This window comes from Tamandua tetradactyla, chromosome 8 (genome assembly GCF_023851605.1).
Source record: "Tamandua tetradactyla isolate mTamTet1 chromosome 8, mTamTet1.pri, whole genome shotgun sequence".
Classification (NCBI taxonomy): Eukaryota; Metazoa; Chordata; class Mammalia; order Pilosa; family Myrmecophagidae; genus Tamandua; species Tamandua tetradactyla.
In genome coordinates, this window is record NC_135334.1 from 107,355,516 (window position 1) to 107,367,819 (window position 12,304).

Sequence of the window (12,304 nt, forward strand, 5' to 3'; positions counted from 1 at the left end):
ATACCATGCTGTTTTGACCACTGTGGCTTCATAATATGCCTTAAAGTCCGGCAGCGTGAGACCTCCAGCTTCGTTTTTTTTCCTCAAGATGTTTTTAGCAATTCGGGGCACCCTGCCCTTCCAGATAAATTTGCTTATTGGTTTTTCTATTTCTGAAAAATAAGTTGTTGGGATTTTGATTGGTATTGCATTGAATCTGTAAATCAATTTAGGTAGGATTGACATCTTAAATATATTTAGTCTTCCAATCCATGAACACGGTATGCCCTTCCATCTATTTAGGCCTTCTGTGATTTCATTTAGCAGTTTTTTGTAGTTTTCTTTATGTATGTTTTTTGTCTCTTTAGTTAAATTTATTCCTAGGTATTTCATTCTTTTAGTTGCAATTGTAAATGGGATTCGTTTCTTGATTTCCCCCTCAGCTTGTTCATTACTAGTGTATAGAAATGCTACAGATTTTTGAATGTTGATCTTGTAACCTGCTACTTTGCTGTACTCATTTATTAGCTCTAGTAGTTTTGTTGTGGATTTTTCCGGGTTTTTGATGTATAGTATCATATCGTCTGCAAACAGTGATAGTTTTACTTCTTCCTTTCCAATTTTGATGCCTTGTATTTCTTTTTCTTGTCTAATTGCTCTGGCTAGAACCTCCAACACAATGTTGAATAATAGTGGTGATAGTAGACATCCTTGTCTTGTTCCTGATCTTAGGGGGAAAGTTTTCAATTTTTCCCCATTGAGGATGATATTAGCTGTGGGTTTTTCATATATTCCCTCTATCATTTTAAGGAAGTTCCCTTGTATTCCTATTTTTGAAGTGTTTTCAACAGGAAAGGATGTTGAATCTTGTCAAATGCCTTCTCTGCATCAATTGAGATGATCATGTGATTTTTCTGCTTTGATTTGTTGATATGGTGTATTACGTTAATTGATTTTCTTATGTTGAACCATCCTTGCATACCTGGGATGAATCCTACTTGATCATGATGTATAATTCTTTTAATGTGTTGTTGGATACGATTTGCTAGAATTTTATTGAGGATTTTTGCATCTATATTCATTAGAGAGATTGGTCTGTAGTTTTCTTTTTTTGTAATATCTTTGCCTGGTTTTGGTATGAGGGTGATGTTGGCTTCATAGAATGAATTAGGTAGTTTTCCCTCCACTTCGATTTTTTTGAAGAGTTTGGAGAGTTGGTACTAATTCTTTCTGGAATGTTTGATAGAATTCACATGTGAAGCCATCTGGTCCTGGACTTTTCTTTTTAGGGAGCTTTTGAATGACTAATTCAATTTCTTTACTTGTGATTGGTTTGTTGAGGTCATCTATTTCTTCTTGAGTCAAAGTTGGTTGTTCATGTCTTTCCAGGAACCCGTCCAATTTCATCTAAATTGTTGTATTTATTAGCATAAAGTTGTTCATAGTATCCTGTTATTACCTCCTTTATTTCTGTGAGGTCTGTGGTTATGTGTCCTCTTCCATTTCTGATCTTATTTATTTGCATCCTCTCTCTTCTTCTTTTTGTCAATCTTGCTAAGGGCCCATCAATCTTATTGATTTTCTCATAGAACCAACTTCTGGTCTTATTGATTTCCTCTATTGTTTTCATGTTTTCAATTTCATTTATTTCTGCTCTAATCTTTGTTATTTCTTTCCTTTTGCTTGCTTTGGGATTAGTTTGCTGTTCTTTCTCCAGTTCTTCCAAGTGGACAGTTAATTCCTGCATTTTTGCCTTTTCTTCTTTTCTGATATAGGCATTTAGGGCAATAAATTTCCCTCTTAGCACTGCCTTTGCTGCGTCCCATAAGTTTTGATATGTTGTGTTTTCATTTTCATTCGCCTTGAGGTATTTACTAATTTCTCTTGCAATTTCTTCTTTGACCCACTCATTGTTTAAGAGTGTGTTGTTGAGCCTCCATGTATTTGTGAATTTTCTGGCACTCGGCCTGTTATTGATTTCCAACTTCATTCCTTTATGATCTGAGAAAGTGTTGTGTATGATTTCAATCTTTTTAAATTTGTTAAGACTTGCTTTGTGACCTAGCATATGGTCTATCTTTGAGAATGATGCATGAGCACTTGAGAAAAAGGTGTATCCTGCTGTTGTGGGATGTAATGTCCTATAAATGTCTGTTAAGTCTAGCTCATTTATAGTAATATTCAGATTCTCTATTTCTTTATTGATCCTCTGTCTAGATGTTCTGTCCATTGATGAGAGTGGTGAATTGAAGTCTCCAACTATTATGGTATATGTATCTATTTCCCTTTTCAGTGTTTGCAGTGTATTCCTCACATATTTGGGGGCATTCTGGTTCGGTGCATAAATATTTATGATTGTTATGTCTTCTTGTTTAATTGTTCCTTTTATTAGTAGATAGTGTCCTGCTTTGTCTCTTTTAACTGTTTTACATTTGAAGTCTAATTTGTTTGATATTAGTATAGCCACTCCTGCTCTTTTCTGGTTGTTATTTGCATGAAATATCTTTTCCCAACCTTTCACTTTCAACCTATGTTTATCTTTGGGTCTAAGATGTGTTTCCTGTAGACAGCATATAGAAGGATCCTGTTTTTTAATCCATTCTGCCAATCTGTGTCTTTTGATTGGGGAATTCAGTCCATTAACATTTAGTGTTATTACTGTTTGGATAATATTTTCCTCTGCCATTTTGCCTTTTGTATTCATATCTGACTTTCCTTCTTTCTACACTCTTCTCCATACCTCTCTCTTCTGTCTTTTCGTATCTGACTCTAATGCTCCCTTTAGTATTTCTTGCAGAGCTGGTCTCTTGTTCACAAATTCTCTGTGACTTTTTGTCTGAGAATGTTTTAATTTCTCCCTCATTTTGGAAGGACAATTTTGCTGGATATAGGAGTCTTGGTTGGCAGTTTTTCTCTTTTAGTAATTTAAATATATCATCCCACTGTCTTCTAGCTTCCATGGTTTCTGCTGAGAAATCTACACATAGTCTTATTGGGTTTCCCTTGTATGTGATGGATTGTTTTTCTTGCTTTCAAGATCCTCTCTTTCTCTTTGACCTCTGACATTCTAACTAGTAAGTGTCTTGGAGAACGCCTATTTGGGTCTAATCTCTTTGGGGTGCGCTGCACTTCTTGGATCTGTAATTTTAGGTCTTTCATAAGAGTTGGGAAATTTTCAGTGATAATTTCTTCCATTAGTTTTTCTCCTCCTTTTCCCTTCTCTTCTCCTTCTGGGACACCCACAACACGTATATTTGTGAGGTTCATATTGTCCTTGAGTTCCCTGATACCCTGTTCAAATTTTTCCATTCTTTTCCCGATAGTTTCTGTTTCTTTTTAGAATTCAGATGTTGCATCCTCCAAATCACTAATTCTATCTTCTGTCTCTTTAAAAATCTGTCATTGTAGGTATCCATTGTTTTTTCCATCTTTTCTACTTTATCCTTCACTTCCATAAGTTCTGTGATTTGTTTTTTTCAGTTTTTCTATTTCTTCTTTTTGTTCAGCCCATGTCTTCTTCATGTCCTCCCTCAAGTTCTCGATTTCCTTTTTGAAGAGGTTTTCCATTTCTGTTCGTATATTCAGCATTAGTTGTCTCAGCTCCTGTATCTCATTTGAACTATTGGTTTGTTCCTTTGACTGGGCCATATTTTCAAACCTCTGAGCGTGATCCGTTATCTTCTGCTGGCGTCTGGGCATTTAGTCAGATTTCCCTGGGTGTTGGACCCAACAGGTTGGAAGATTTTTCTGTGAAATCTCTGCGTTCTGTTTTTCTTATCCTGCCCAGTAGGTGGCGCTCATGGCACACGTTTGTCTGCGGGTCCCACCAGTAAAAGGTGCTGTGGGTGTTTTCACTTTGGAAAACTCTCGCCGTGTGGGAGGTTCGCCAGCTGAAGTGGCTTGGAAGTGTGCCTGCCCGCCCCGGGGGTCCGAAAGTGGGGAGGGTCGCCGGCCACCGCAGCCCAGGAGAGCGCCCGTCTGAATTTCCTAGTCATCCCGGGGCGCCAGCGTGGCAGGAGGGCGCCAGCCGCCGAGGCCCGGGAGAGTGCACCATTCCCAGCAGGGAACCCCCCGGCCACCGTTCTCCGCGGCCTGGGGATTTCCGATCCAATTCTGTCTGTTGGTCCGGGGGGCCGCGCATGGTGGGGGCGTCAGCTACCGCGGCTTGAGGGGACCCTGTGGCTCCTTTATTAATGCCACTATTGGTGTTTGGTTGGACCCAGTCCCTGCCTCTGTCGGAAATTCCCTCCTCTCCCTGGAGGGGTGCCGGTAGCCGGCCGCCACGGCCTGGGTAACTCACCACCAGACCAGGAAGCCGCCCGCGGGGAGGGGGGCGCCGGTTGCCGGCCACTGCGGCTTGGTAGCCCTCTGATCCGAGACTCGTAGCCAGTCCAGGAAGCCGCCTGCAAAAGAGGGGCGCCGGCTGCCGCGGCTTGGGAAACTTGCCTCTCCGAGACTCTCAGCCAGCCCGGGAAGGAGGGAGGGAGGAGCTCCCTGCATGAAATATTTTAATAGAATATATTTAATAGAGTTTCATATCTAATACTATATTGGTCTGTGTATAAGTTTCCTGTGGCTAATAAAACAAAGTAAAACAAACTTAGGTAGTGTAAAACAGCAAAAAATTATTTTCCCAGCGTTCTAAAGTCCAGAAGTCAGAAATCAGTATCACTGGGATAAAATCAAGGGGCTGACAGGGCCATGCTACCTCCAGAGGCTTGTCTTAACTTTTGGTGGCTGCCAGCATTACTTGAATTGTGACTGCATCACTCTAATCTCCAAAGCCATATCTTCAAATGTCTCTCTACTCCATATTCATATCATTTCTCTCTGTATAAAATCTCCCTGTGTATCTGTTTTATAAGAATACTTGTGATTGTATTTAAGGCTCACCTGGATGATAATCCAGGATAATCTACCTGTTTTAGGGTCTTTACCTTAATTACATCCTCAAAGACCGTTTTTCCAAATAAGGTAACATTTACAGATTCCAAAGTTTAGGACTTGATATCTTTGAGGGTCATTTTCAGTCTACCACAGACTGTATTATTCCTTTTTAGACCTTCATTTTTCTCTAGATTTTGCTGTTGAAGCAGATTGGCTGTTGGCATCCCAAATGACATACTTATTTTTTTGCAATAATTGCCATTTTTAATTAAACCACATATCATGAAATGCTTTTGCAGTCTAGTAGCACAACAGAATAGACTTAAAAGCTTCGAATGGTGAGCTAATTGTTTCAAAAAGTAGTCAGATAAACACTAAGTCAGTGAAAGATATTGAATTTTTTGTACTTTGTCATAGAACTGGCGTATGATTCAATAAAATTTAGTAATAGTTTTTAGTTTTGGGCAGCCAGGAACCAATTATTGGTTTTAGAAAGCTTTCTTGATCAGATTGGTATATGACCCAGTCCTAATCTGTTACACTCATTGTACCAGATAAGCTCTCTATAGTGGCCTATTGCTAATTATATGTCTTCATCTGTACTCCTAGGAGCGTATATTAAATAAGTGATAGTTTAGAATGTCTTCTCCAGGGCCTTAGTTAATACTCATGACATATTGAGCTTAAGATTTTTCATATTAAAGTGTTTCTTAAATATATACTGGTGACATATTAAAGCAAATTGAATGCTCTGGATTATTGAATCATAACAGATTTACTACACAAATCGTCCTATAGTGTTAGAGGAATGAATCAGCTAGAGAATTTTAATGCAGTCAGTTCTATTTTGATTTTGGGGTATTGCTTTAAATGTCTCAAAGTTAGGGATTGCCTAACTCTCAGTAGGGCAGTAACTTTTTATGAACATTGTTTGATAAATGGTTAGCAAAGAAAAAGAAAGGGAGAGAGAGAGAAATCCTTACTTTCCTTTTCTTTTATTCAGTCTTCAGATTAGTTGATTTAAATGTGTAAATATTGATAACTGATAGATTTGGCATAGGAAGAGAAGTAGTTTGCCAGAGGAAAAATGGAAATCTAATTCTCATTGTTTGCTGTATAATCTTTTCCCCAGCATGCATGATGTTCATTAGATCTTCTCTGCAACCAGATATTACAAGAACATTTCTTCTTCTAATGGGGATCATCAGCAGGGTGGAGAACGTCAGTATGAAAACTGATCCACTGTTAAAGCCAGTAGTAAACCTTATGATTAAAATCTTGCATAATTTCTGAATTCTGGATTGAAAATTGAAATCACTTGGTTTTTTGTCATTTACTACTGTTCACTTAGTCTCCTGGCTTTAGCAGATTGGATAATAAAAAACATAGTACTTATAATTTTTTAGGCTCTTTTGATGCCTGTAGTCATTGAAAAAATGTAAATGATTATATCATTAATTGGTGAGTGTGTGAACCAAACACATTGGGATAGATGCGGTTATATGGCTGTTATATTGTGAAAACTTTGTTTAAAAAAGAAAGAAAAAAGAAAAACTTTATGCTAAGTTCAAGAAAATTCTTAAGTTTAAATTTAAAATTAAAATACATTCTATATTATATTTTCTGAAACTCTTGCAGTAATTGCTGGTTGAAAATTCTAGACAGACACTATCAAGTTGTTCCTAATTTACTTGCGCATGGAAAAATTACATTTCTTAATATCCAGTACTATTATTCCTAGATTATTTAAATATAATGTCTATAAATTTATCTTACTTTTCTTCAGGTTTTAAGTGAAAAATTGCTGAAAATCAAGTGGCATATATGACCTTTTCAGAATAACTGACAGAAGAAAGAGCCACATAGACGAGAAGGGAGGGGAAAAATGGGATAATATTAGCAAGACAGCCAGTAAGCCAAATTTATACCAACATTTGAAAACGAATGAATGGACGTAAAACTTTCTGTTGACCAAAAAGTCTAAAGAAATTACTGCATATTGAAAGTATTAATTTCTTTTTTTTTAATTTTTATTTTTATTGATGCAACAATGTACAAGCACATACATTCTTCTTCTTCTTCTTTTTTTTTTTTTTGCATGGGCAGGCACCAGGAATTGAACCTGGGTCTCTGACAAGGCAGGCAAGAACTCTGCCTGCTGAGCCACCCTGGCCCACACAGCACGTGTATTCCTAACATACAAACATTCCATACATGGTATAAAATCAGTGGCTCACAATATCATCACATAGTTGTACATTCATCACCATGATCATTTTGTAGAACATTTGTGTCACTCCAGAAAAAAGAAAACACTCATATATACCTTACCCTTCCATCTCATTGACCACTAGTATGTCCATCCATCCAATATATATATTTCTTAATTTTAACATTTGTTCCCCCTATTATTTATTTATTTTTAATGCATATGTTTTACTCATCAGTCCATACCATAGGTAAAAGGAGCATCAGACACAAGGTTTTCACAATCACATTGTGAAAGCTGTATCGTTATACAATCATCTTCCAAGAAATATGGTTACTGCAACACAGCTCTACAGTTTCAGGCACTTCCCTCTATTCTAAATCTAAACAAGGGATTTCTATATTATGCGTAAGAATAACCTCCAGGATAACCTCTTGACTCTGTTTGAAATCTCTCAGCCACTGACACTTTATTTTGTCTCATTTCTCACTTCCTCTTTTTGATTGAGAAGGCTTTCTCAGTCCTTTGATGCTGAGTCCCATCTCATTCTAGGATTTCTGTCCCATATTACCAGGGAGGTTTACACCCCTGGGAGTCATGCCCCACATAGAGAGGGGGAGGGTGGTGAGTTTGCTTGCCATGTTGGCTGAGAGAGAGATAGGCCACATCTGAGCAACAAAATAGGTTCTCTGGGGGTGATTCTTAGGCCTAATTTTAAGTCAGGCTTAGTCTGTCCTTTGCAGAGATAAGTTTCATATGAACAAGCCCCAAGATTGAGGGGTTGGACTATTTATTTGGTAGTCCCCACTGCTTGTGAGAATATCGGCAGTTCTCCAAATGGGAAAGTTGAATTTTCCCTGTTTCTCGCCTTCCTCCCAAGGGGATTTTGCAAATACTTTTTTATTTACTGTTCAAATCACTCGGATTTATCCGGGCATCACTCTGGACAAACCTACAAAATCTCATGCCCTATTCAAGGTTCCACGTACTTAATGGTGTTCAGTTAAACTGTCCATATAAGTTATATTAGGAAGTGCACTAGTCACAATACAAATTTTGTACCAAATAAACAGTTTTTGCTTTAGTCTCTCTTATAAAGTTTTAAAATATGAATTACCGTCTACTTTCAATACCCTGTAATATTAACATTCCTTTGTTCTTCCTCATGCAAAAACGTTTTTTAATTTGTGTATTTAGTCACTATCACTGTACACTTGAGGCATTCCTAGATTATACCATCTCAGTCTTTATTGTCTGTCTTTTCTTCCGGTTTCGTTTGTGCCCCCAGCCCTTCTCCCTCTGTCATTCTCACATTTAGCTTCATTTGGCGTACTAACAGTATTGTTCTACAATTAGGAAGTATTGTGCTGTTCCTGAATTTTTAAAATCAGTCCTATTGCATAATCTGTATCCCTTCAGCTGCAATTACCTGATATCTACCATATTTCTATCTTCTGATGGCCTCTGTTCTTAACTAAAATTTTCCAAGTTCATTCATTAATGTTAGTTCCTATCATTGAGACCGTACAATATTTGTCCTTTTGATTCTGGCTAATCTCACTGAGCATAATGTCCTCAAAGTCCATCCATGTTGTTACACGCACTTCATGACTTTATTCTGTTTTACAGCTGCATAATATTCTATCGTATGTATATACCACAGCTTGTTTAGCCACTCATCTGTTGATGGACATTTGGGCTGTTTCCATCTCTTGGCAGTTGCAAATAATGCTACTATAAATATTGGTGTACAAATGTCCGTTTGTGTCCTTGCCCTCGTGTCCTCTGAATAGATACCTAGCAATGGTATTGCCAGATCATATGGCAGTTCTATACTTAGCTTCCTGAGGAACTGCTAAACTGCCTTTTCACAGCAGTTGTACCATTTTACATTCCCACCAACAGTGGTTAAGTGTGCCTCTTTCTCCACATCCTCTCCAGCACTTGTTGTTCTCTGTTTTATTGATAATGGTCATTCTGGTGGATGTGAGATGATACCTCATTGTGGTTTTGACTTGCATTTCACTAATAGCCAGGGGAGTTGAGCATCATTTCATGTGCCTTTTAGCCATTTGTATTTCCTTTTCTGAGAAGTGGCTGTTCATGTCTTTTGCCCATTTTGTAATTGGGTTGTTTGAATTTTTGTTGTTGAGTTGAACAATCTCTTTATATATTCTGGATACTACTAGACCCTTATCTGATACATCATTTCCAAATATTGTCTCCCATTGTGTAAGCTGTCTTTTTACCTTCTTGACAGAGTTCTTTGATGCACAAAAGTGTTTCGTTTTGAGGAATTCCCATTTATCTATTTCTTTCTTCAATGCTCGTGCTTTGGGTGTAAGATCTAGGAAACTGCCTCCTGTTATAAGACTTATAAGATATTTCCCTACATTTTCCTCTAAAAATTTTATGGTATTAGATCTATTGTTTAGGTCTTTGATCCATTTTGAGTTAATTTTTGTGTAGGGTGTGAGATATGGATCCTTTTTCATTCTTTCACTTATGAATATCCAGTTCTCCAAGCATTATTTACTGAAGAGACATTCAGTTTCCTTGGTCCCTGTTCATATTTTTCCATTCTTTTCCCTGTATTTTCTTTTGCTTGTCAGATTTCAGATGTCCCCTCCTCCAGTTCACTAATCCTGTCTTTTGCCTCTTGAAATCTAGCATTGTAGGTTTCCATCATCTCTTCTATTGCCTTTCATTCCCATATTTTCTCTGTGATTTGTTTTTCCAGACTTTTGATTTCTTCTTTTTGTTCATCCCTTGCCTTCTTTATATCCTCCCTCAATTCATTGATTTGATTGTTGATGAGGTTTTTCCATGTCTGTTCTAACATTCTGAATTAATTGTTTCAACTCCTGTATCTTATTTAAATTGTTGATTTGTTCCTTTGACTGGGCCATATCTTCAGTTTTCCTAGTATGATTTGTTATTTTTTGCTAACGTCAATGTTTCTACTTTTTTTACCTAGGATTTTCTTTCTGGATGACTTTGTTGTCTATCTGTTCTTTGACATCAATTCAGCTTATTCCAGATCCCTAGCATATGTTTTGTTTAACAGATCAGAATTTTTCAGTTCTTGTTTTCTAGTTTCTTGCCCTGCCTGTATGGTGCCAGTCAGATTTTCCCATTCCAGACTGGTCTACTCTCAGGTGGAAAGAGTCACCTGCCTCAGTTTTCCCTGAGGGTGAGACCCAGCTTGTTGACAGACTTTCCTATGAAGCCTCTAGACTGTATGCTTTTCCTATCCTGCTCAGTATGTGGCTTTGTCTGCCTTCAGGTCCCACCAGCATAAAGTGATGTGGTACCTTTAACTTCAGCACACTCTCTCTGCTGGGGTGTGGTTGAGACAAAGGAGAAATTGTAGGCTGGCTTTAATTGCTTCCAATTTCTAGACCTGGGGGTCTGAGTTCTTTGAGGGAGGGAGTCCATCTGAGCTGGGGCCCACCCCTCTCCTGGGGAAGACACAGCCTCCAGGGACTTATTTCTTTTCACCTGATCAGCCAGCCTCTTTATCTCTCAGGCAAGCTTAATTCCACCCTTGCATGGGGCACTTGGAGCCTTTGGAGTCTGAGAAGCCTTGCAGTTGTATCCAAAGAGTAGTCAAGCCATAGAAACACAGCCACAAAAAAAAAAAAGAAAAGGAAAAGCCCTTTTCAGATCAGGACCCCTAGTACCTCAGGTTTGCCAATCAAGAAAGAGCTTAAGTTGGTACGTTGCTGTGTGTATTTCCAGGTCTATGTGCGCATTCCTTTCCTTCAGGGTCCAGACCCTTTCAAGTATTTTGTGCTGTCTGATCCAAAAAAAAACCTCTTTTTCTTTTTCCTTCAGCCCTGCCCCCCTCTGTGCTGGGACAAAAACCAGCAACCTCAGCTTTTACTTGAGGTTCAGCTGAGCTGGGTGTCTTACGTTTACTAGTCTGAATTTGTTAACTAATTCCACAATTGGAGCTTGATTGAGCTCAGCCCCTTGCTATTAGTAAAGTCTCTTTCTTTTCCCCCCTGAGAACTAGTCTGTGGGGGAGGGGGCCAGCCTCCTGGGCTTGGGGGACTCACGGTTCTCGGTAAGATCAAAGCTGGTCCAGCTTGTCCCATCACTGACGTGGCCCCAGCAGTAGTTCTGTACCATTCCTGGTATACTATCTGCTCTGCAGGACGAACAAAATTCCATACCTCACTAAGCTACCATCTTACTCCAGGAATCTGAGCATTCATTTCTTATGCTTAGAAAATTTACATGAGAAAGAGTCATTAATGAATTTATATTCAAATACTTCATTGAGTTCTGTAAAGTTGTTTATTAATATCTGCTTTAGACTAACCATTTTTACTCATTTTTGGAATTTATAACTTTAGATTCTTCAGTGCTGAGCCAAAAGATGTAAGGTATTTTATTTCAATAATTGATACACTTTTTAGAAATTATCATGTAATATAATTTCACAAGAAAACCTAGTAGTCCATTTGTAACACATTATATAAGGAAAGGGTCATACTCCTCAAAGTCTGTAATCTCCCTTTTTTCATGGCCAGTTCTTCTGCATGTAATTATTTCTGTTTGTGTTAGTCATCCTTTCCAGGTCCATGAGACCAGCAATTCTAGCAAATTATCCAGGAAATGCAGTCTTTTCAAATTGTGACAGATTATGTCACTGATAGATTTATAGCTACTCTAGTGGTCTAATTAACATGTCCAGCACCTTTTCTCATTGCTTAGCATCTTAGTTTTCATCTTCTCATTACCTTCTGTTAACTGAAGCTGAGATTTACAGCTCTTTGTTTCTGCATACCCCCATTCAACTTTCTTTTCATATTCCCTTTATCCCCTTATTTTGTTTGGCAGTATCATCCAGACAAACAAAGTGCAGATGTGCCAGCAGGAGCAGTGGAGGAATGCATACAGAAGTTCATCGAAATTGATCAGGCGTGGAAAATTCTGGGGAATGAAGAGACAAAAAAAGAGTATGACCTGCAGCGGCATGGTAGGTGCTTGTGGTGAGGAGCCACAGCACATTTTGAAGTACTGTCTACAGCCATTCCCTGAGAGCATTTTCAAGGATTAGCTATTTTTTGTACCAGGTTATTATTGCCTTCTTTACTGCTCCCCTCCACCACTGTTTTTAATTATGCCCTATTCTTTAGTAGTGATTGCTGTGTATTCATTGAGAAGTTAATAAAATTACTCTGATGTGACTTCTTATGAAACCATGGAAGGTACCTTTTC

The 12,304-nt window shown here is 38.2% G+C and overlaps 1 protein-coding gene across 2 annotated transcripts in view; it reads left to right on the plus strand.

Moving 5' to 3' along the window:
• The window catches only part of DNAJC24 (DnaJ heat shock protein family (Hsp40) member C24), a 91,967-nt gene that overhangs the window by 55,782 nt on the left and 23,881 nt on the right, over positions 1 to 12,304 (plus strand). For both annotated transcript variants that reach the window (XM_077114305.1, XM_077114306.1), the window contains exon 3: positions 11,924 to 12,062. In XM_077114305.1, the coding sequence (XP_076970420.1) occupies positions 11,924 to 12,062 (139 nt within the window). The remainder of the gene's footprint in view (positions 1 to 11,923; positions 12,063 to 12,304) is intronic.